Source organism: Epinephelus fuscoguttatus, linkage group LG19 (assembly GCF_011397635.1).
Source record: "Epinephelus fuscoguttatus linkage group LG19, E.fuscoguttatus.final_Chr_v1".
NCBI classification, from domain to species: Eukaryota; Metazoa; Chordata; class Actinopteri; order Perciformes; family Serranidae; genus Epinephelus; species Epinephelus fuscoguttatus.
Genome location: NC_064770.1, coordinates 17,826,027 through 17,850,594, shown reverse-complemented (window position 1 = coordinate 17,850,594; position 24,568 = coordinate 17,826,027). Strand labels below are relative to the sequence as shown.

The 24,568-nt window shown below is 40.4% G+C and overlaps 2 protein-coding genes and 1 non-coding gene across 3 annotated transcripts in view; 2 read left to right on the top strand and 1 right to left on the bottom strand.

The window, feature by feature from the left end:
* Positions 1 to 1,662: 1,662 nt before the first annotated feature.
* pla2g10 (phospholipase A2 group X) lies at positions 1,663 to 7,301 on the top strand. The gene is made up of 4 exons (XM_049561355.1): positions 1,663 to 1,808; positions 5,608 to 5,776; positions 6,449 to 6,555; positions 7,075 to 7,301. The coding sequence occupies exons 1-4, from the start codon at positions 1,772 to 1,774 to the stop codon at positions 7,227 to 7,229; spliced, it is 468 nt and encodes a 155-aa protein (XP_049417312.1). The 5' UTR covers positions 1,663 to 1,771; the 3' UTR covers positions 7,230 to 7,301.
* Positions 7,302 to 17,354: 10,053 nt separating this feature from the next.
* trnat-cgu (transfer RNA threonine (anticodon CGU)) lies at positions 17,355 to 17,426 on the bottom strand. Its single transcript has one exon. It is a non-coding gene; the product is annotated as a tRNA-Thr (tRNA).
* Positions 17,427 to 23,442: 6,016 nt separating this feature from the next.
* The window catches only part of axin1 (axin 1), a 41,089-nt gene continuing 39,963 nt past the window's right edge, over positions 23,443 to 24,568 (top strand). Inside the window, exon 1 of the mRNA XM_049561332.1 lies at positions 23,443 to 23,533. The gene's annotated coding sequence lies outside the window, so the exon portion shown is untranslated. The remainder of the gene's footprint in view (positions 23,534 to 24,568) is intronic.

Sequence of the window (24,568 nt, the reverse complement as noted above, 5' to 3'; positions counted from 1 at the left end):
TGAAACAAATCAAACAATTGAATGGGAGGGATCTGTTAAGTCAATAATGTAAGGAATAGATAAGGGAAATTGTGCTGCATGGGCGTTGTGCTGGAAAACGAGATTAAGGAACTGATAGCCACAATGCAAACGTGAGGTATGAGGCGACACAGGAGAGGTTGCTGCTCTGGTTTTATGTTTTTATGCACATTTTATGTATATACGCACATAATGTCCTTTATATATATATGTAAAGGACTGACTCACTAACAGTCTAGACTTTCAAAATGTTATCAGACTCCATCCATCCGTTTTTGTCTGCTTATCTGGGCCCGGGTTGCAGGGGCAGCAGGTCAAGCAAAGCACCCCAGACATCCCTCTCCCCAGCAATACTTTCCAGCTCCTCCTGGGGGACCCCAAGGTGTTCCCAGGCCGGATGAAATATGTAATCCCTTCAGCATATTCTGGGTCTGCCCTCCTACCACGCTCAGAACACCTGTAACGGTGTGCGCCCGGGGGCATACTAATCAGATACCCAAACCACCTCAACTGACCCCTTATGACGCGAAGGAGCAGCAGCTCTATTTTGAGCTCCCTCCGGATGTCCGAGCTCCTCGCCCTATCTCTACGGCTGAGCCCAACCACCCCAGGGAGGAAACTCATTTCGGCCGCCTGTATCCGTGATCTCATTCTTCTGTTATCGTACTGAATAGAGCAAATTCCAGCATGAGTCATTTCACGGGGGTTGTGATGCACAGAAAAAGTATCCACTGATTTACGCCTCTTTAATAATGTACGTCTATGGGGAAAAGTTTTTTCTAATGATGTCATGTGATGAACTTGGAAGTTGTAATTCCAGTGGTTGGCTGATGCACTTCCAGGGTCCTGGTTAAAATGGCCAGGCTAGCTTTATGTCACTCACTAGCAGGAGTGTTTATAGGTTTAGTGCAGCGCAGTGCATTCTGGTAGTTGTAGGTTTTTTACCTCTTGAGTGAAAGATGAATGCCACAGCCCTTGCTGTCTGTTTTCTCTGGTCATATAGCACCAATTTCGAAAGTTTTTGTGTCTCTCTCTGCTGCATAGACAGCCTAGGTTTATGAAAAGACCATCTTCCCAGCAGTGATGTGCTTCTTTAATCTCCCATATCTGTGCCTAATGTACGCTGTATGAATATAGCTCATTTGGAAAGCTCAAAATGACTTGAGTTTTCTGTGTAAACTATAAATCTTGATTTAAAATTACCACCCAGAGTGACACCGGTCTGTAAATTTTTTTTGACTTGTGCTCTGTCTATCTGCCTGTTATGTAACATGTGGTTCAGTGAGAGAGTCAGAAACTTTATTCTTGAATCTTGTGGCACAGAATCAGTCCCAGAGTTGGACAGTCTGTGATTTTTAGAGGAAAACACAAACAGAATATTTAGACAAGACACAATGATGTTAGTGCATAAATCAAACATGTTTTCATTGCTATCTATTGTGTGTATTTGATTTCCATAAAGCTCTCAAAAGTAGAAAATCATAAGGTATGCACATGGTACACATTACTGCAGCATGAATCCTGGAGGCACACAAACACTGGTCCTTTAGAGCTGAGATGAAGCAGTAAAAACCTTCAGGCTGTTTCCTCTAGAGGGCGTACAATTTGACAAACACTGGATTAGCCTCTGGCCAATGGTGATGCTCAGAGGATTATTCAAACAGCATCTAAAAAAAGCTTCCCACTCCATGCTTCACTCACAGGGTGTAAGTGAGCGACACTTGGTGTGGAGATCAGCCTCCTGTTGCATGCCATGACTGCGTTTTACCGGACACTTCTCCTGTTATCTGGTAAGGTAATTATTTACTTTGTAATGGAGCTCCAACTGCTAATGAACTGCAGTAAACTTAGAAAAGTTATTTTAAGGACACAGAGGGAGTGCAGGTAACTGCCTTGAGGGGAAAACACTTGTGTTTACATATGCAGAGTGATTCAGTGAAAGTGTTATTCTAGGGCAGAGAGTGCAGACAGACTAAATTGATTTTGCTCTACAACATTTTTCTACTTTTCCATCATTACAAGGCTGAACCTGGCTGAGGTTTTCAGGCAGAGTGAAGCTCTCTGGTGTTCATGAGGTGTAAGATGTGAGTAAGTGTAAAGTCAGTCCTAGGAGTCCTATTTACCATTATACTGGGGCCCAGGGCAGAGACACAGGCTTGTGAAGAAGTAGACTGAAAATGTTCATGTAGGCTTCTTAACCAGATTCCCTCAATTATGAAGCCATTTAGAAGTGGAACTTTATAGATGTGCTCACTTTATTAGAAACACTGAGTTAAATTTATCCTGCAATAAATCCTCTTCATAGGTTCATGTTTTGTTAGTGAGGTTATTGAGCCTACCCTCACTGATATGAATGGTGTCAGTATGTACAATGTGACACAGTTAAACAACACCAATCTGCAACCTCCAAAATAATGTCAGGTGAGGACTCGAGTCACATGACTTTGACTTGAGTCAGCCTTGAGTCACAAATTTGATGACTTCAGACTTGACTTGACAAAATCATAAAAGACTTGCAACTCAACTTAGACTTCAACAGCAATGACTCACAACTTTACTTGGATATGAGCCCTTTTGACTTGAAAATACTTGATACTCTCCCCAAAACCCAAAGTTTAAAAAGTATGTTATGTCTGTTGTGTCCTCAGGACATCACATTTTGAGTTTACTTGACCTATAGATACTGCATCCTATTTGATTAAGACCTGTTGTCCTCATTCGTGGACACTTTTATATGCCATCTAATGGTAGTAAGAGCACAATACACCAACCGATCCCGACACAAAATTGGGCAAGGTCCAAAACCTGATCAAATTTTATGGTTGAAACTTGTTTATTTATGATTAACAACATTTGTAGTTTGATATGGCAACAAAATGGACCAATTTTAGCAACACAAACAAGCTAAGCTACTGTTAATACTTGTTTGAAGACAATGGGACGTTATTGTTGTCTCATTTGTGGACATTGGGACTTAATTATCATTGACAATGTTTAATTTTTTATACTTATCAGTTCCTATTGACACCAAATTGCTAGGAGAAATTAAAAATGCAAAAAAAACCAGAGGTTTTCAGCAAGTCAACATTCAGTTCCCCAGGTCTACTTTATCTGAATCAATGCGGGGCGTCCAGTTGAATTGCAGAAGAGAACCATGAAGAACTAAGGTAATATAACTGAGTGACAGCTGGTAAAAATGATACCAATGATAATTTAGCTCCCATACAAAAACTGCATGTGGTCAACAAAAAACGAAGTGCAGTGTGCAAAGACAGAGATACAAAAACGCCAAAATGTAAAGTTACAATAAGAACAGTAAGCCAAGGCTAATATTAACATATTTATTGAGCTAATGCTTAGCTAACGTTAGCTTAACAGTTAAGTAACTTTTTAACAAACTTGTTTAAACAAATAAATACAAATTTTAAAAAGCATCAACGGTTTTTGTAAATCTAATTATTATTGTGCTGTTGTTAATGGCATTTCATTTGGCAAAAAGTGCGTCATGACCATGCAGCAACCTGAAAAACAAAGCTAGTTCTTTGAGTGGCTACTTGAGGCTGCATGGCTCCAGAAGCCAGTCAATCCCCACAGACCCCCATGTTAAAATGTTAAACTTCACAGCAGAAACAAACATGTTTACAGCCTGATTCAAAAGCATATGCCCTGTGCACAGCACTGTCAGTCGTTGTAATTTAGTGTGGGTGATGGCAGGAAACATCGGATTGATAGCAAATAAACAGATATCCTACAGCACGCACAAGAGGGCTGAATTGCTTTTTCTTTTAACTTAGTCTTCATTTTAAATGTACAAACAACACCTTTCACCCATGGTTTCATCAGGTAATGTTTATAGCCTGGTAGGAAAAAACAGTTTTGGTCACTATAGCTAATTTCTTGACAGCTGTATGGGGGCTGTTATATAACTCACCTGTTTACATTTTATTAAAGGACAACTTCGGTATTTTTCAACCTGGGCTCTATTTCCCCATGTGTATGTGTGCGTATGATTCATAGGTACAACTCGTTCTAAAACTGGTTCAGTATTGACGGAAGCGGATGCAGCCAGGAGCCGCGAAATGAGCTAAAACAGTAATGGGGGCAAATGCGTCCCATATAAGTTTGCGCATTAAAAGTGCTTTTTTTCGCCACTGACCAGTTCAGATCGCCAGTGCTACCTCTGTAAATAGCATACTAACTTAGTCTTTCCCTTACCTCTGGGCTGTGTGATGTCACGAGCTTTGCTCCACTGTGTCTGTAGCTCTCTCTACTCGTGGGACAGACGTTTTCTTAAGAAAGAGGTGTTTCGGGATTGGATGTCTTCTCTTCTTCGGCTGGCAGTAGTCATCTTGGGAGAAGTGAGCACTGCAGACCCGATGGTCTGCAAGGCGCAGTGTCTGGACAGGAGTGTTAGCATCCATTTGTAGCACAACTAGCCACAACTTCAGCATCTCGCCGTCTGACAAAGGCAGCCTATGAAAGCTGTACGGAGTGTTGCGCGACATCTTGTTCTTGCGTTCGGGAAAAAGGCCCGTTTATTTGTGCACTCCAAAAACTCCGATAACACTCCAGGGGGTAGCACGTAAAAGACTCCGTCCTCTGACTCTTCTAGCGTAACACACACACTTCATACACACATACTCACTTACAGTACCCAGCGGGGCTGCCCTCCCCCTCTCTGCTCCAACACTGACTGACAGCTGACTCCACTCATACCACACTCACCACTGCCCCAGGGTTGCTACAATATGCTATTTACAGAGATAGCACTGGCGATCTGAACCGGTCAATGGCGAAAAAAGAAACACTTTTAATGCGCAAACGCATTTGCCCCCGTTACCGTTTTAGCTGGTTTCGCGGCTCCGGTTGCATCCGCCTTCCTCAATACTGAACCAATTTTAGAACGAGTTGTACCTATGAATCATACGCACACATACACATGGGGAAATAGAGCCCAGGTTGAAAAATACCGAAGTTATCCTTTGAGGCTTAAAGATATGCATAATGGCAGGATGCCTTGAGTGATATGCCGTCTGCCAATCGGCTTCTCAGTCAGATCCACCACTTGCTCCTCCACAATGTCACCCTCTTGCCCGCATATGGTCCCTTTTGGCAAAAAAAAAAACAAGATGGCGACAGCTGAAATGACAAACTCAAGGCGTCAAAATGGCAGTCCACAGACTAATTGGTGACGTCACGGTAGCTACGTCCTTTAATTTTATAGTCTATGATTGTGACTTGTTTAGGACTTGAAACACAAAGTGGAAGACGTGGGACATGACTTGGGACTTGTCGGTCTTGACGTGGAACTTGACTTGGTTCCACCTCTGATCGAGGGTGGACAAATGCAAAGGAACAGTCTAACACATAGACCATAATACAGCAAAGAAAACTTTTAAATGTTCGACTGTGTCAGAGAGACAGCAGCATTAATATTACTGTTTCCACCCCTGAGTATCGTACCATAAATCAAAGCAACAAAAACAGGACACAATTATACTACACAATGGGTGTAAAGAAACTGAGACATGTTTACAAGTCGAGAGATGAGTGTGTTCTTTCTCTTTAGTTCTTTATTTCTCTTTGCAGTGGCTGTGGCATCTGCGGCGACACGCAGGTCCCTGCGGACAAGAAGAGGGTTACTGGAGCTGGCGGGAGCCATTAAATGCAGCACGGGGCGATCTCCCTTGTCGTACGTGATGTATGGATGCTACTGTGGACTGGGTGGTCAAGGCTGGCCCAGAGACAAGACAGACTGGTGAGGCAGCAGCTTAAATCACACTCCTCTGAAGAAAATATGACAGTGCCAAGTCTGTTTTTATTTTCATGAGGATATGGACACCTGATGATAGTGTGTGCTGAAATGTAAACATTCAGCTGACACTATATATGTCCCACCTATACATTATGTGATGCAAAAGATATAATCTGGCACGCAATGGTGATGTTTAGCCCCCCTCTCCACGGGTCAAGTGTACGCATTATTTCCTCCTCCTTTTGGTTCCTCTTGGTCCCCCTCTATCCTGCTCGTGTACACAGACTTCCCGTTTCCGAATGAGTCGACTGAACCACAAATGCTGTGCGACGGGATGGAAGGAGGGGATGAGGATGTCCAAATTCAGCAGCCTCACATGCTCCAATGGGTGCTTTAAAATAGGTCCAAAAATTCCACACCCAAATCCTAATTGCCGTCTCCTTCTTTTCCTTCTTTGCCGCAAGACACCGAACCCCCTCAAACCAGTTAACTGCTAAATATCTGTTGTGAAAACTCGTGCGGTGATCCTGGCCTGCCCTTAAAATAGCCGTGGTGTGATTGAAACCACAGTGCTGGGACTATATCCACCTATTGCTTTCTTTCATGACCTGCCTTGTCTAGAGTTCAGCCTTCAGAATAAAACATTTATCGTGCTGTTAATCTCTCTGTACGTAGGTGTTGCCACAGACATGATTGCTGTTATGGAACTGCAGAACAACTTGGCTGCTACACCAAAACAGACCAGTATCACTGGACGTGCGAGGACAAGAAAGCTGAGTGTGGTACTGCATTTTTTATGCTTATGCCTGAATAATATTTTGCTATTTGGAAGTAACACAGCTGCTTCTTTCTTCTTTGATGCTTCGTGTACCATGAAACACACCAAAATGTGTAAATGAAAGTGAGACACAGATCAGGCTGTGTGTGAACCGCAAATATCCATGAGCACAGCGAGCAGACAGCTAATTGGAAGGGAAGGGCAGGATGTTTAGAACATATATTTAGTGGTATTTTAAGCCCCCGTAAACCACAATAATTTCGGTCCAGACTTAATGATGTTTACACATTAAGGAACCAAAAACAGTGGCTTGTTTACTATATTTATTTGAATAAATCAATGTAAAATGAATTCATAATATCCACAATTAATGTTCAGTAGCCTCTGGTTTTCAGAGCAGCTGCACCAAATTAACCATTAGGAGGCAAAATGATTTTGCAAGCATTAGAAAAAGTAATCAACAAATTTCAAATTTCTCTCTCAGCTTGACACTAACAGAAGATGTTTTTGTTCTTCTTTGCAGATGATTTGGAGGATGAGTGTAAAAAGCTGCTGTGCAAGTGTGACAGAGACGCTGCTAAATGTTTGAGAAAAGCACCTTTCAATCGGAAATATGCCGTATATCCAGATTTCCTCTGCGGTTACAAGCAGCCAATGTGTAGTATTTACTCACAATAAATGCATGTTCTGTGAGCCTTTTGTAAATATAACATGTTCCAGTCCGGCAGTAATGATGATGACATTGGTGTTAACTAATTGAATACACTTATACTGTATTTTCTTTCTTTCTTTTTTATTTTTACAGTTTTTATTAATGAGGCATGTGAAGTCTTTGTACCAAATATGTTGTTTTAATAAAAGGCAAAATGAACACCAACAGTTTGACACACATGATGACTGCCAGGAAAGTAATAAGGATTAAAGCTAAAGTCGATTCACACACCGAAAAGGAAACTCAAGCGTTTCCTCTGTCGAAATTGAATCAAGGCTTAGTCGGAAGGTCAGATGTGAGTCAGCGAGGGAAAGATCAGGTGGCCGGTCCTCACAAAAGTACTTTTATTTATTTATTTTTAATTCTGTGCAGGGCATTTATAACTCTGAAGTTGACTCTCTGTGCTCCAGGTTTGTTTCTGACTATTCATTGGGGGTTTAAAAAAAGCTTTTGGGAGTTTAGTGAGCTAATAGGGAACTGAGGTTTTCTTCCTTTTCTATTTTAACGTCTGCCGTGATATTTTCTTTCCTTTCCCCAACCCTAAACCCATGTATGAAATATGTCATTGTCAGAGCTGTTTCGGGGAGATGCCAGCCAAAAACTTAAAGAACAATGTGTACAAACTCTTACATGAGGTCCCCACAATAAGTTAGTCACTAAATTGCTATTAAGTGATGTCATACACCCTTAATATTATGACCACGTGTGATCTCAGCGGCTGTTTTGCAGTCCTTCCCTCATAGTACTAAAATAAGAGGAGCATTTCACACAAGCTTTGCAGAGTGGGTTGCTGCTACAGAAAAAAATAGTGCCGTCAAATCAGCAGGGCATCACCTTGTTTGTTTTGTGTGGAGTCTGGGCTTCGGCCTGCAGATGGTGCCATAATCACAAAACTTGAGACAAACTGACAACACAGGAGTCAAGCATTGATGGGTACACACCTGACAGTGACAGAGTTTGCATTTAATTTTGATTACTGATGTTATTGTTTGGATTTTTTTTTTTCAAAACTGATTTTATACATCGAAGTTCCTCGCAACCTGTTATTGACTGTGGTTTTGAATGTTTTACATGCAGTAAATGACTCTATTTTGGGTCCACCGCAGCTGGTTTCAGGTTTGGCTTGGGAACGTCCTTCCGATCCGATTGATGAAAGTCCCACTGTCAAGTCAAAGTCTTCATTTCCTCACTGACACCCAGTAAACGGTATCACCACCACCACCACGGCTGTAATCACAGTAAACATAGCCCTCCCAGATGTAAACTGCTCAAGTGAGCTTTTACACTGCTCAGCAGCGTTCGCACAGGAAACACAGCTTCTTTGTTGAGCGAGTGCACCGCTCATGAGTGTGGACTGAAATGGGAGATGATGCCGTGGTGGCGGTGCAGTGTCCAAAGTCCAGGACTGGAAATAAGTATCTGGGTCATGGCCCACAAACACTTGCCTGATTGTGTGCTACCTTCAGCGGGTATGAGCTACAAAGTTAGGGAAGTCAAATGCTTCCATCCGAGAGGCAGGCTCAAGGTTCCACTTTCCTGTTTGCGTATGTTGGTGTACCTCTACTCTCCTCAAACTAAAAGAGCTTAACTATGTATTTACATGTAAACATCCTGTGTTATATGCATACAGATAAAAAAGCGCACATCTTGTTTTTGTGGTGCTAAAGTTGAAATTCACTCTTTAATTTGACATGCTGCAGTACAGGATGAGTCAGAACAGCAGCTGTTTGAGTTCATGAGATCAGAAACTAAAAAAATTGCTTCACATAGGCAGTACCCACATCTATTTAGCATTCCCTATGGTGTACGTTCTCAAGCAAAACTATTTTGATCTTTAAAAGGGAACACCACCAAAATTAAGAATTCCAATATGTTATTTCCATGGCCCAGGAAAGTTTAATCACTGTTTGTGAATATGAGCTACTCTCTCTCTCAAAGCCAGAAAGTAGTGTAGTAAGTCTCAAACTTGTGATGTCATCATGTATAAAAGTCTGGAGCTGCTCCATAAACGATGAACGGAAGCCTGACTTTGTGGACCCCAAAATACCCTACTGTAGTGTTCTCAGCTCTGAAATAGTGTGGCAGCATAGCTCACAGAATCAAGACGATTATTGAGTTTGTGATAAAAGCACCAAACCTGGCACATATATAGCTTAATATGTAGAAGACATCTGGATATCGGGGCATTGCAGATTGGATTTCTGACGACCATGGCGGCAAAATCCAATATGGCCGCGACCTGAAAGCCATCTCAGCTGCAACTTTTGCAAGCTCGGTGTCTATTTGATGTTTTCTTACAATGAGGAACACATTAGAATGCTTGTTCTTTATAATTGGATGCATCTGGGCCCCTAATTTGCATATTTCCAAGATGGCAACTACCTAATAAGTTCTTGTTTTTTTTTTAACTCTTTTGGAAAAGTGTCTATTTCATATTTTTAAACATTACAAACACACTGGAATACCCAGATTTATGCTTTATCTTTCTTTATCTTATCTTATCATTACCTTTATGCTCTCTAATTTGCATGTCACCAATATGGCTGCTATACCAAACATTTAATTTACACATTTTCACTCAGACTGAGTTGTAGAGATGAGCTGTTTCCACGTGTCCATAATGATGAGGTCATCAAGGTAAAAGTGCCATAGTCTCGCAGCACCATACAGTAAGTGCCACGTCCACACATTTGCTGATGGCATTGGGTGCCAGGGAATAGCCAAATGGCAGTCTGTTGGACTCATTGGCGATTCCCTGGAGGGCAAAACGCAAGAATTTCTGGAGCCACCTCATGAAAGTATGTGTCCTTCAAGTCGACGGTGGTGAACCAATCGCCCGGCTGAATCAGTTCCAGTAACTGCCCGATGGTTAGCATACGGAATGTTGTGTGGGTAAGGCATTGATTTAAGATGCGGAGATCCAAAAATGGCATGAACACTCCCGTCTTCTTGGGAACCAGGAAATACGTGGAGTAAAACTCCTTCTGTCTGTTGTGAGTGCGAACAACAGACAAGTGAAACAAGTCCTGGATCTCTGCCGATACGTAAGACATATTCATGAATTGATTCAAATACTACACTGTTTTTTTTTTTCATTCATTCATTATTGTAAGTTTTAAAAAAATACTTATTTTAAGTGGTTGACTGGTGGTCCAGTCATAAAATTAAGCACTCCAATGTATTTCTTATGGTCAAAAACCATTAAAAAGACACCACGCTTGCATTTGTAACTTGTCTGGCTCAAAAGTTACAACCGAAGTGGTTCTCGGGTAGCGTCCGTAACTATCTCCAACACTCTCTCCTTATCACAAAGGTAGTAAAGTGTACAGGGTGACGTTAACTTCCTCAAAACACCTAATAAAGACCTCTTTACAGTTGATTTTTGTTCAGTATAAGGATGAAGGGGCAAGCTCAAAGATATGAGTAACGCTCTTGAAATGCTAGAGTTTTCCTTCCACTGCTCATCGACAACAATCCCACGATGTAAATTGTCCCATCATGTGTTTGTTCGACCGGGCCAAACCAAAGCCTTCATTTCTGAGGGACTTTAAACTGCTAATGCTGAGGTTGAGCAAAAACATTGGGTGCAGCAGATGCCCCCGTTCATCAGTGACGTGATGCAGCACTACTAAGTTTAAGTAAAGCAGTGTAGTCCTTAGATAAAGCGGTGCTAAGTGTTGTTGTTTCTAGCATAAGCTCATTACACAAAGCAACAATGAGCATGCACAAATTTTAAAGAAAAGGTGGGTTTATTTTCCCCAAAAATACATTTTTCAAAACAGAATTAAAGTTATAGGGCGCTTAAAGGAGGTCAAAAAAAACATTACTCTACTGAAAAATAAGGCTATACTGGCTGATCAGACTGAATTTAGACTCACAAGTCAGTCTTTAGACGCTTTGCTTAACTAAAGACTGATGACTTTCTCCCTGATTTTGTGTTTAGATGGGCGGATACAATTTCAGAGTTTAAAAAAACTCCCTACGTTGCAGAACCAATAGTAAATTCGCAGGGCGGTCCTTCGGTGGCTCACTGAACTCTTGTGCTCGTAAACATAGTCCGACTAGAAACACATGCAGCGGTACAAAACGGCTCAAGTTGCTGTAAGTCCTTCATTTCCACAATCTTGTGGACTGAGCACACGTTTGATAAAACAGAGTTAAATCTCTTGGCATCCATTTTCAAGCTCTCTGTGTGTTTGTTTCCTTGCGGACGAGAAAAGGGGGAGCGCACATTTCCGGGAGGGCGTGTCCTTTTCAAAAATGCAAGAGGCGTTGCTTTGTTGCCGGCTGTTTTCGCCGGTGTGTTAAACACACTTTAGAAAGGAGTGTCCCCAGACTATCAGAAGGCGGAGATCTCTGATTGTCTGGTGGCGATATTAGACCGAATTAAACACAAAGGGGAGAACTTACATGGACAAACTGGTATTGTATGTATTTTAAGTGACTGCAAATTAAAGGTAACGGAACATATGGTAATGGTGTGGGTGAGTCATTCAACCTTTTGTGTGGCTGTGGGCACGGCCATCACAGTGTTTTAAACTATCTGTCTTTTGTGATGCCAAAACGTAGAGGAAAATATCCATTTTCATAAATATGGACAGAGCCTCAGTATCATACGTAACGTCTTTACCCGATTCATTGTCTACGGATCAGTTCCAGACTTTAAGCTTGATGACATCACAAATCTAAATTTCAACTCTCTAGTTTTGGATTTTGGAGAGACTCGTTCATGTTTGCTAATATTTTTTTGATTGTCTTAGACCATAGTAACAACATGCAAGAATTTTTAAAATGGGCGTATTTCCCCTTTAGCATACTAAAGTAACATTGCAGGTTTGCAGAGGAGAAGCAGTTTGATTCATCATGGCTGCTAAGATTCACCAGCATAATTAGTGAAACTGATGAAGATGGTAAATCTCTGAAAGTGTCTTTGCACCGCACAAGGTTTCCATTTAATTTCCACCTATGAAGCTGCCTTGTGAACCCACGAGACTCTCCTGGAAGCAGCCTGATTTCTAGTCTAGTCTTTCTTCTCCCCGCCGCCTGTGAAGGTTGATGAGGATTTTCCTCAAAGTGGCTCTCTGGCAGCACACTCCTCTCTGCTACCTGGCCTTTCAAGTATCTCAGCTCTTGACTTTTTTGTTGAGGATCTCGCGCTTGTCTTATGTAGTTTCGCCAATTGCCGTCATCACACAGTCTGCGTTTCTGCTACTGAAACATCTTGTCAGAACCTTCATGGGACTGGACCCTCTGTCTGTCAGTGCTGACTGAGAAGTTGTAGGAGTTCACATTGGCTGCAGCTGACAAACAAACCCTGGTTAGAAACTGACCTCATGTTAACATTTCTGGAGCAGTGTGGCTCTCTTGAGGAAATCCTGTGATTGAAGGAACGCCGGTCCCACGTATGCATGACAGCGTTGTTGTCACAATGAATGAGTGCATTCTTTAATCCCTGCCGGGTGAGCTGACAGAGGCTCTTCCACGCTAATTGCGTTCTTTAATCAACTGTTTGGCTCCCCAGCTGAGAGCCAAATGGCACACAATCAAGTCTTGGCTTAAACAGCTCAATACATAAACAATAACAACCATGTGCACAACAAAGTATGACTTCTTATCAGCAGATGATCTGTATGTGTGTTTGGACTGTTGTGTTTCACATTTCAGATTCATAACTGACAACTTGAATGCTGTTGAATGCATGATGTTGATTGACTAAAATACCTTGCATTACTGTGCAAAAATCCATGTGGAGTTCAGAGTACTACTGCCCACACAAACAAGGAAATCAATGTGTGTGCAGTCAACAGCAGACGCGGACCTGCTGCCAGTAAACACTGCATGTTACAGACTCCTTTGTCCTCCTCCTCCTATTTTAGTCTCCTTTGTGTGGTTGTAGACTCTTGTTATTTGCAGGTGGCAGAGGAGGCATAACAAAAGAAACAAGAATGCAAGTCAATCCCAAAGGTGGAAATACTTGTATCAGTGCTCAGTACTGAAGGTCCTTTTATTTAAATGTACACATAGTCTTGACGCTATTGGTCAAATGAATGTTTAGAAAGGGTATGCTTCACAACATCTGTACACACTGTTCTGTACATACAACATCTATAGCACATCTGTCCGTCCTGGAAGAGGGATCCCACCTCAGTTGCTCTCTCTGAGGTTTCTACCATTTTCTTTCCCCTGTTAAAGGGTTTTTTGAGGGAGTTTTTCTTTATCTGCTGTGAGGATCCAAAGGACAGAAGGATGTCATATGCTGTAAAGCCCCCAAAGGCAAATTGTGATTTGTGGTCTTGGGCTATATATATAAAATTGAATTGAATTGTACTCAGCAGCTCATTTAAATGGCAAGATAAATGTCTATATGGAGGCCCATTTCTACCAGTTTGATGGAAAACAATCTCGAAATGATGAGAAACTTTCTTAAAATAATGAGTTTGGATTTCAAAACAATAACAAACTTTCCCAACAAATAAATTTATATCTTAAAGTAATGTCAAACTTTCTTAAAATGATGAGAATCTTTCAAAATAATAAGTTATTATCTCAAAATAATGAGAAACCTTCACAAAATTATGAGTTTGTATCTCAATATAATGACAAACCTTAAAATGATGAAAATTCTTCGAAAATAATGACTTAGTATTTGAAAATAATGGGAAACTGTCACAAAGTAATGAGATTATCTCAGAACTATGACTTTGTATCTTAAAATAATGAGAACATTTCTCAAAACAATGAGTTTGTATTTCAAAATAATGAGAAACTTTCTCAAAATAACAAGAAATGATAGAAAAGTTATTTAAGTTTCTCATTCCTTTGAGAGACTAAGTCATTATTTTCACTGAGTCTCTCATTATTTTGAGATATTAAGTCATCATTTTAAGAAAGTTTCTCATTGTTTTAAGAAACTTTTGTCATTGTTTTAGGTAGTAACTCATTATTTTTGAGATAGCATCCCATCATTTTGAGATAATACGTCATTATTTTAAGAAAATTTCTCATTATCTTTGAGATAGCGTCTCAGTATTTTCAAATGTTAAGTCATAACTTTGAGAGAGGTCCTCATTATTTTTTAAGATAGCCTACTAACTCATTATTTTGAGATATTACTGTACATCATTACTTTTTAGAAATCTTCTAAATATTTTGAGATACAAACTCATTATTTCAAGAAAGTTTCTCATTACAGTGACTTACAGGATATATTTTCATCACACAGGTAGAAATGGGCTTCCATATATCTTGGCCTGTACTCAATGCTGATATACAAAATTGTTTGTTTTTTTTAATACATAATGATATGGACATCATGTATTACACAGATTCCACCAGGGGGCTGAGTTTACAGTGTTGTGTGTTGTGCAAAAGTAGAAGCAGCCAGAAATATGGGAACTGTGGTCCAACTGTGTCAAATATTTAGAGAATGATGACTAAGGTGAGGAAGTTAAAACTTTTGCTTGTAGTGACACCATCTGGCCAATTAGCTCCAGCTTTATATTTTGTTTTGCTTAGACTGCATATTCCCCGCATTGTGTTTGTTTCCTAATTGGGAGGGCAGCTCTTACTCTGCTCTTTTTTTAACCAGCCTGGAGAGGTAAGAGAGACAATGCACCACACAGCCCCTAACTATGCCGCAAAAACACAGGGAAAAGGCAGTAAAAGTTTGATCATTAAAACACGAGGAATGCAGACACTTCTTCTGTTGCTATATGTGGAGTTTAAATAGCAGCTGTGAAGGGAAAAACTATTTAGAAGGCTCCTGATAATTGCTTTCCTAATCTTGAGGGAGGAAACAGTATGAGACACACTCATTTCCACTAATGTGTCACATGCTTACATAGGTATACCTACACCTTTATGGTACACATTCTTCTGAGATGACTTTCTTCTCCAGTTTAAACTGCCTCTAGATCTGTTTGACCAACTACAGCTGAATATAATATCAGCTAAGGTTGATAGGTTTTTAAAATATTTTACTTTTTTCCCCCCCTCAACATCTGTCATCTATGAAAAGCTTAATGGCAGCAAATCCTTCTGGGAAATAAAAAAAAAATCAATAAAAAAATACAGCACTTAGATTTTCTCATATTACTTTCATGGATCATAGGATCAGTATGTTTCATTATTATTGACACAATTCACAAGAAATCACAGGTTACCATGGCAATGAGCCTCTGCCACTGCAGCATGAGCTTACTAATAGATGTCAATCATTGTGGCCTTGACTGCACGACGCATGTGAGTCATTTTTCAGTGCGCTTTCTGTTTGTTTACATGGTTAGAGCTGCTCATAGTGTCATAAAGGACAATATTCTTTTACACCATCACAATGAGTGCACTTCAGAACCAGCAATTTTGCCATCTGGATCTTATTTTCAATGACCAAGGTACTGATTTGTGTGCTAAATGCAGCATTTCATCTCACAGTAATAGCAGCTGGAGGTTATCCACCAGCGATGTGCTGTGGATGCTGCTGACTAAGGCTTTTGCAAACCACCGCAGCAGCTTCCAGTTGTTTCCTTCCCCATCATCACGTGTGAGTTTACAAAAGGTGACTTCAACAGATGGAACATGATGATACGCTGCAGCGTAAACCAGATATGAATCATTGATGCTGCAACATAGAGCGTTACCTGGGAAACTGTAGCAGTCTGTTGGATGAGGGTCAACTGAGAATGTATAATTATAGTGATCATTATTACTATGTGATGTGGAAACACATTTTCAGAGAAGAAATATTGTGACAAACATCAATGAAGTCCTTTTGATGATAATCTGAGAAATCCATCCACTACAGATACAATGTTTTTCTTACATAGGCTACACATATTTTTATACAAACCTCTCCAAACAACATTTTGAAGCAGTAGATTTATGTCTCATTTTGGATTAAATGACTGCACTGGACCTTTCTGTACATCAGGATCATCCTGATTAGGTGAGGCCCACAGTGCCTCCTGTGGTGCAACTGTTCCATCACCACTGACTTCTTTTTACTTACTATACTGTACATCTACTTGATGTAGATAGGAATGGTTGGGTTACTCCATAACCAACAGACCCTGTCATCAAGTTAATTAAAATAAAGTGTCCCTATTAAATAAAATGGGAAACTACATCTACCAGGAAGAACATGCAGGTAATGTTTCTCTTTTCGACGCGCACCTCCCCAGAAATGTAACTACACCTCACAGTGATGCAGACTTCCTGTCTATTTTTGTAAGCTGAAACCATTTTCCCAACTTTTATTTACTTTTATTTCACAGATCATAAACAATAAATTGTGAAGACAATAAAGCCTCCACAAAAAAAACATTTTAAGTCTTGTATGTGATTTATCCTGGCTTCATATGAGCAGAGAAAATCTCCGCTCGTGGCTAGGCTAATATCTACAATGTAAAATGCCATAGGCTTGTACTAATAACGTTAGCATGTTCTATTTGTTTGGAAAATGTGTTTAGTATAAGACAGTTGTTTTGTTGGTGAACCTCGTGAGCTGCAATTAAGTAGAATTTTGTAACGTTACTTTTGTTAAATGTTGCTGTTGTTCATATGAGTAGAGTAAAAGTTGGCTAGGCTAATCTATACAATGTAAAATGCCATAAGCTTGTGCTAAAACATGTTGTAAAACATTAGCATGTTGTATTTGTGGGGAAAATGTGTCAAGATAAAGACAAGTGCTTTGTCTGTGAATAGTGAAGCTGATTTGTAAATTTGTGTTTGAAATTGTCTCTATTAAGCCATGTTTAAGTTATGTTTGTGAGTTTTGGGTGTATTTTGAAGCATACAGCACTTCACAGAGACTCCACCGCTGACTAGTGTTTTGGAGGTGTAACTTCAGAGTGACACAGACACACCAAGGAACAAGTAAAGGTGCTCATAAAGGGGTAGGCCACACACAAGTATAAATCCCACATGATCCTGAATGTGGGCATCACCTCAAGATGATACACTACTGCCACAGATGAGGGGAACTTCAGAGTGCGACTTTGTGTACGTCTGCAGTTCACTTGACTACATATACATTGCCTATGGACACGCGCAGCACAGGACACACTATTCACCAAGCAAGTTGAAATCGCCTCAAAAGGCACGGACGGGGTTCGAACCCGCGATCTTCGGTTTACGAGACCGACGCCTTACCACTTGGCCACCGCGCCTGCGCTAACTTCATCATCTTGATCGATTTTATAGACAATCTACTAGCCGTGTCTATGCTTAAATGTTATAAGTATATCAGTAGGGAGTCCGGTAGGTGAACAGTTGTCCTTTACCTACTGCTGGGGTTCGCCTTCCTCCCTCAAACACACATGAACCATATAAACTGCTGAGATACACTCGTCACTGCTCGAATAAATGTACTGCTGTAATTCAGCCACAAGGGGGAGCTGTTATCTTCCATGTGTGGACAGCATGTGCTTTTATCTGCTGCAGATTTCAGCAAGCAGAGGTCTCTGCTCTCCAACCTCCAGTGCCAACAACAAAGAGGCACAAAGAAGGTGAGAGCTCGCCCTTTACAATCTTTACTCCTTATCCCTTTGTTAAATATAGGAACTGAAAAAATGCTCATGTTGCTACAACCAATGTGCACGACCTACATTGAGCTTGAGAAACAAGAGTCAAGGTAATGCTACCTATTGGCTGTAATGATCATATCCGCAATGCAAAAGTGTAGGATGGGATGGATTTGGTCAAGAATTCATCTTCGTGGGAGCTTTATTTATGTCAGTCAACCCATCAGATTTCAACATGTCCTGTCTACAAGGCTGATAGTAGAAGATTTAGAGGATTTAGGATTGTATGATTAGTTTTTGAGATACCTCCATAATGTATAATAATCCCAACAACAACATTTGTTCAAGGGGATATCGTGGCCTAACAGTGGTGCCTAGCAAAAGGTCAGGAGGTCACCATAATCACAGGAATGTTCTGGGAATATCCAAATGAAATTTAATGGCAATCTGCTCAGTGCCTTCCAAATATTTTGTTCTGAATCAGTATCGCACAGGCTGACATTGATCTTGCATAGCTAATAACTATGAGAACCACCAGGCCCGCTGCTTGTAATTCTTCTCTGAGCAATACAATATGCATGAAGCACAGACTGCAGCTTTTCACTGTCTTTCTTTTCAAAACATCAAAGATGAATGCTCGCCTGAGGGGCTTTTTTTTCCTCCCCTTTTCTTTTGGATCTGATATCCTAGAGGCTGTTTGAAAAATGAATAAGACTCATTTCCATTGGGAATGAGTTAGCAGTGAAAATCACAGATGTGGAGTGTTCACCTTGACCTGCTTATAGCAAGACGTCAGCAAAAGGGTTCTCTTGAATAAGCCACACAGGTAGATTTAATTCAGAGCGCCTCGAAATGTGACAGTTTCTCTGATAGTTATCTAGTTTATCTAAAACAATATTTCTTAAATAACATTTTTGTTTATAATTTGCAGATACACCCTACAAACAAAGTCCCATGCTAGTTTTTTTGGGGGGGAAGTATGAATGCTGAATCCTACTTGGGATTTTTCCCCCTGTTATTTAGGATTTATGCCCCTCGTGCCCTTAGGATGGAGCTTTACTGAGCAAAATGTAGCCGTCTTAAAACCAAGTTACTGCACCATCAGTGATAAAACCGGATAAACATCCTTGAGTGAATCTGAGTGATTCTAGATTGCTGCAGGTGCTTATAGTTTATTTCATAATGCCACATGGAATTGATTATTTTTAGCAGCTCTGCTTATTTATCATAAACCCCTGCAACATCACAACCTGACAGATACAATATCTTCCAGTCAGAGATCACATGGGGGATTTTTTTGTTCGTATGGGGAACACCAGGCAGCTCACTCCCTGAGAGAATAAGAAGTATTACTGTAGCAATCTATTTAATTATTTATCACTCTATTGCTTTGAAAAATCATCTTATTTTGCCGTGCTTGTGCAGGAATACCCCAGTGTCCTGAATGTGTGATAATATTTATAAGAATATAACTCTTTGTTTCTGTACAGTTTGCTCTTTCCTTCTGTAAACAGGAGTGAGACTCAAGTACATTTTCAATAACTGAATTCTGATAACTGACCAGCAAATTGATATACACTGCACTAATCTGGCAAACCTCCTCTGACTGCTTTATATTTCTCTGAGCATGTCAACATCGTCACCTTCGCTTGGAGTTAATGTGATCATTGACGTGTTAAACATGCTAAAACACTATGGAAGTCACAAATATTCAGTGGCAGCTAATGAGGCTATGGCTACAACTGATTCATCACATGATATCAACTAGCAAACTGTCAATTAAAGCCGCAGCAATAACTGTCTTCGTTTAGTTAGATTTTACAATTTTATTTTTGATTTTCAAATAAATTTAGCTAAGGGACCAGTGGTTGTTACCGCTAGTTGTCTGCCAACTGGTTCTGATTCAAAAAATTCGGCCCATAGCCCCAGTAAAATCACATTTTTGTATGTGGTAAATAGAAAAGATACAACATTTTAATTTGGGTACTTTAGATGTGCAGGTGAACAGATTTTGTTCCCCTTTGACCAATCCCTCTAGCTGTTTCTCTCTGTTTCCTGTCCAGCACTATGCTAACCTAACATTAGCTGCTGGCAGTAGCTTCAAATTTAACGTTACACACAGACATGAAAATTTTATCCATCTTCTCTCAGAAAGAAAAGATCTCACTATTTTAATTTCAATTTACAAATAAATTTAGCTAAGGGACCAGTAGTGGAGTTTCTGCTGAATGCTTGGCAACAGTGATTCAAGAAATTTGGCCCATAAGCTCCAGTAAAACCATGTTTTTGTATGTCGTAAATAGACAAGATGCAACATGTTAATTTATGAGCTGTAGGTTAACAGACTTTGTTACCTTTGGACAAAGTCATGCTAGCTGTTTCCCTCTGTTTCCAGTCCAGTACTATGCTAACCTAACATTAGCTGCTGGCATTAGCTTCATCTTTAACATTACGTACGGACATTAAAATGCCTTCAATATTTTTTAAAGAGTATGTGCTTTTGTATGGTGGTTTCCACATTTTGATACAGATTAGTTAGCCTTAAAGGTACTGTATATTATGCAGGTTTCTCCTAACAAAACAAGTAATTCCTCTCTGTCATCAGTTATGAATTTGCTTTTAAGTCTGGAACCTCCCATCAACATTTCGGAGTAACTCTCTTATCCTGAAGCCTCCTTAAGGAATGTGATGTATTTTCTTTATTGTCTTTTTATTTTGCTATTTTCTGGACGTTTGTGGGAACAGCACACAGGTGGGGTTGGGACTTTAAAAAAGGTGTTGACCAGGTGCGAGACTGTAAACAGCACACACCCAAGAAGAAGCTATGAAAATCGCGGACTCAGTAAAACAACGCAAATATAGGGGGGCAAAATACCAACTGGACAAAGCTGGGATGATGTTTTTCTCAGTTTTTACAGCAGCCCTGCCTAGCATACCTTTAAAGTTAATGAGGCTACTTATAGCTAGTCCTGTATTAAGCAACGTTATAATTAAAGTTTCCCCTCACTTGGTCTTACTTTTAACCAGTCTGATCTCACTCCCAGAGCATCAAAATACACTGCTTGGGCCAGATGGGTCCAATAAACATCTGACTTTGACTTTGCAGACTGGTGTTTGAGACCAAACAACAACATTGGTTGCAACGTTTGTGCTACTCAAAGACGGGTGTGTTTTAGCGTTATCCGCAATCTTTTCCTGACTATAGCCTAACCTCTGACCCCTTTCGTGAGTCGCTACATGTGAGTAATATCAACCATGATCTTTTCCTAACCATAACCAATAAGTTCTGTTGCCTAAAAATAACCACTGCGTCCTTCTCACTGCCAACCCAGTCTGCATTAAGATGGGCAAAAGAATGTGCCAGGCGTCATTTTAGTAATGCTCAGGGCTTCTGCCCAACCGGCAAAATCTGACAAGGAGGGATGAGATCACTTTATTAAACATTCTTAATCCACACAAGCATACAAACTATGACTGTAGCAAATGCAGAACTTGTGTTGGTAGACTATTTTACAAAGTTAAGAGACTATACAACTTTAAAAAAAAAAAAAAAGGAAGTGCTAAGTAGTTGATGGGAAAGATAATGCTAATGGTAACAAAATGCTCACAGTAGGATTTATCTTGAGATTTTGTTTGTCAATAATTTTAGTGTTGAAACAAGCTGAACCATTTTTTGGACCATCCACCCTGTAGCACAAGAGCAACTCCATTGTATTCCTACTGATGCGCCATTATTTATTTAAATAGACTGGAAAGTTTTGCTGCCATGCTGCAGAACTTTGTAGCCAAATTTCTGTTCGCAGGATTAGCCCAAGAGCTTAGCTAAAGTCAAGGATTTAACTGAAAGAAAAAAAGGGGATAAACTTACTTAAAAGTATTTGCTCCGATAACCTAGCCTACAACTTGCAATGTTCAGGCATCCTTGGGTTTTTCGGCCCATTGAAGTTATAAGAAGTTTTGAAGAGTTCATTCCTTGGCATCTTGCTGTGTCCTTATCCTACAATCTCACTCCTGCTAGTCTTTTACAGCTTGTTTTGTCCAAAATATTATTTTTGACATTACCCTGCATGTTTGTACAGAGCGTTGACAAGCAAAAATCTGAAAATAAAATGTGTTTAAATGCATCATAATCCAGACAAATGCAAGTGGCAGCCGACACAGCGGCTCTTAGCTGGTGCAGTGTGAGGAGAAAATTGGTCATTGTGGGAAGGCTGTGCTGGATCTGACCCTGGCTACACGCAGACGTGCAAGTGTGAAATCCAGTTGAAAGGTAAGCAGCTGATGAAGCTACATAACAAAGGCAATATCATCTCTCCCCCTCTCTCTAAAATGTCTTTTCATCCATCTTTCTCCCGCTTTCTTTGCATTCGTCTCCTCGTTCGCTAGGCTGTTTCACAACTTCATACAGCAGATAGATGTAAGTTTTAATAAAATATGACGCTGTGATGCAGTTCGTTGAAAAGCCTTTGGGGCTAAAATGTGTAATGTCTAAGAAACTGATATGATTTGACACAACACTGCTAATTTATGTTCTTCTGTTTTTGCTGCTGCTTAATGTGTACGGAGCAATTAGGTGCACATCACTCATGCCTGTTGGGTCTGTTACCATAGCTACAATACGATTGTGCAGACAATCATCTGGTCCTTGTTTCCTCCAATAGGGTCGCACGGCTGAAGCTGCAATATAAAGTAAAGATGCTCATCTTTCAGCAACACACTAGTAAGAATCAGAAATAGGTTCATGAGTAAGAGAAAGTATTGCAGAGTGGCAGGCAGGGGACTGCGCCCAGTCATGGCGGACCACAGAAACAAGATCCGACGAGCCACACAGCAGGAGAGGAAGGTGAGAGCATCTACCATTTTGAAATTCAACTCCTCTTATTGTTCATTGAAAGAGTTTGGCGGAACAAAACAGTGACAGTAAACAAGATACGCCTTTGCATCCAGGCTTTGAATGCAAAAAGGGACCAGGAGGAACAAAAAGGAAGTGTCACTTTAAATGAAATGCATCAGCTGGATGACTGCAGACAGACAGTCTGCTTACACTTATGAATGTAGTCTGAGGCTGCTCAGGTCACATTTAGTTTCAGTTGGTGAGATCAAAGAATTCCAGCCGAGCTTTGCTTTTAAAGGGTGCTCTCATTTTTACGTTACATGTGATGGATAAGGTGGAGATGGAAAAAAATGTCAAAACCCTTAGACTCTGTTGTAAATGAATACACAAATTTTAAAGTAGTTATACAGATGTGGCCTCAATCAAAGAGAGCTCCAAATCCCATCAATCAGAACATCTGAGGAAAAGATGCGTTCAGGGACAATCATGGAGGAGCTTTGAGGCCAGGCTTGTTGAAATCAAAGGCCTGAGAGCTGAAATAATTTTTTGCAGGCTATCTGTATCCTTCTGAGAAAAAATAAATGTGGTCAGTTAATCTGCGGCTTGGAAAAGGACAACAGCCAATGCAGCATGTTCATGCTGCCCCCCTACTGGGCGGCCCATGAGCCTGTCGATATGGTGGTTTGATGTTGGATGGAAAATAAGAACCCCCCACAACAAACAGAGAGGGCTGGAACAGAGAGACTGGAACAGAGAAAGAGAGGGTAGAAAGGGAAGAACCATCGACAGATGGACTCTGTTGTGATTAAAGATGGCGGCAGCCTTTACTGCAGACTACGAAGGACTATACTCGATCCATAGAAAAGCGGTGGGAGTAGTCTGCGATTCAACACAACAAAACCAGGAACCACACAGTAAGGTAAACCAGCAGGTATGATAACTGCTTTTGAATCTCTGAGGATGAAAACTACGTTTAGCAGTAACTTTCCATTGTGTTGTTTATCGTTCTCTTATGTCTGTTATCGTTTTTCATGTCAGTGCCATACTGGTTTTGTTCTGTCCTCCCTCTCATCAAAACCGAAGCACATCATTTGATTTGACCAGTGAATGTGCATCCCATGACCACTACTGAAGACCTCGATAGACTGAACGCTTCGATTAATTTGAATTTTTTTTCAAGCCAGCAGATGTCTGACAGTGTACTTTCGCCATTTGGTACATGGTTACGGATGTATGTCTTTGGTCTTATATCACCATAGGAAATATGGGCCTTTTAATAAGATTGTTCCCTTCTTGTGGGAATGTGCTGCTGTGTGAGCTATAATATCCAGCAAAATAAACTCAAGTCTGAAAATTGCTCAATCCTCTGTGCCTAATCCACTCCAAGGCTTGTTAGTCATGATATATTCAGCCAGGACAAAGGACATCAGCAGGACTCCAGAATACATTTTCTGACAGTCTTCTGATATTACTCTCTCATTTCAGAACTTGAAACAGATACTGAATAACTTTAATATGCCGGATACATTTTTATTAAAGTTATCTGTAATAACTTGGTTAATCATATCAACGGTTCCAAGTGTCTTTATTTAGTCTGTGTGTGTTGTATAGGTTTTGTTTAGAGGGCTTTGAAAGATACCTTGTCTTGTTTGTTGTTCCTTTTGTCCCCCTTAACTTATATTGAATTCTTTGAAGAATTTGGAAAATAGAAATCTTTATTGTGTGCACACAGAATGGGAGCATTCATTTACACGTCTTAATGGGCTTTTGTTCATCAGAGGGTCTTCAGCAGAGATAAGCCTATTTCAGCCAAGGCCTACTAGGGAGTCTAAATCCACACTGACAGGTGGAACAAAAGACGAGTGAAAGGACTGAATTGGGAAACATGAAGTTGTCCTCTAGTAACACTTAACTGCAGCAGGATGTTTGAGAATTCAAAAAATATTTTAAAGCA

Excerpts from the sequence above, each read along its gene's own strand:
- pla2g10 (XM_049561355.1), top strand. The coding sequence starts at position 1,772 with ATGACTGCGTTTTACCGGACACTTCTCCTGTTATCTG. Across the intron at positions 5,777-6,448 it reads CCCAGAGACAAGACAGACTG|GTGTTGCCACAGACATGATT; the intron begins GTGAGGCAGCAG and ends CTCTGTACGTAG. Across the intron at positions 6,556-7,074 it reads GGACAAGAAAGCTGAGTGTG|ATGATTTGGAGGATGAGTGT; the intron begins GTACTGCATTTT and ends TCTTCTTTGCAG.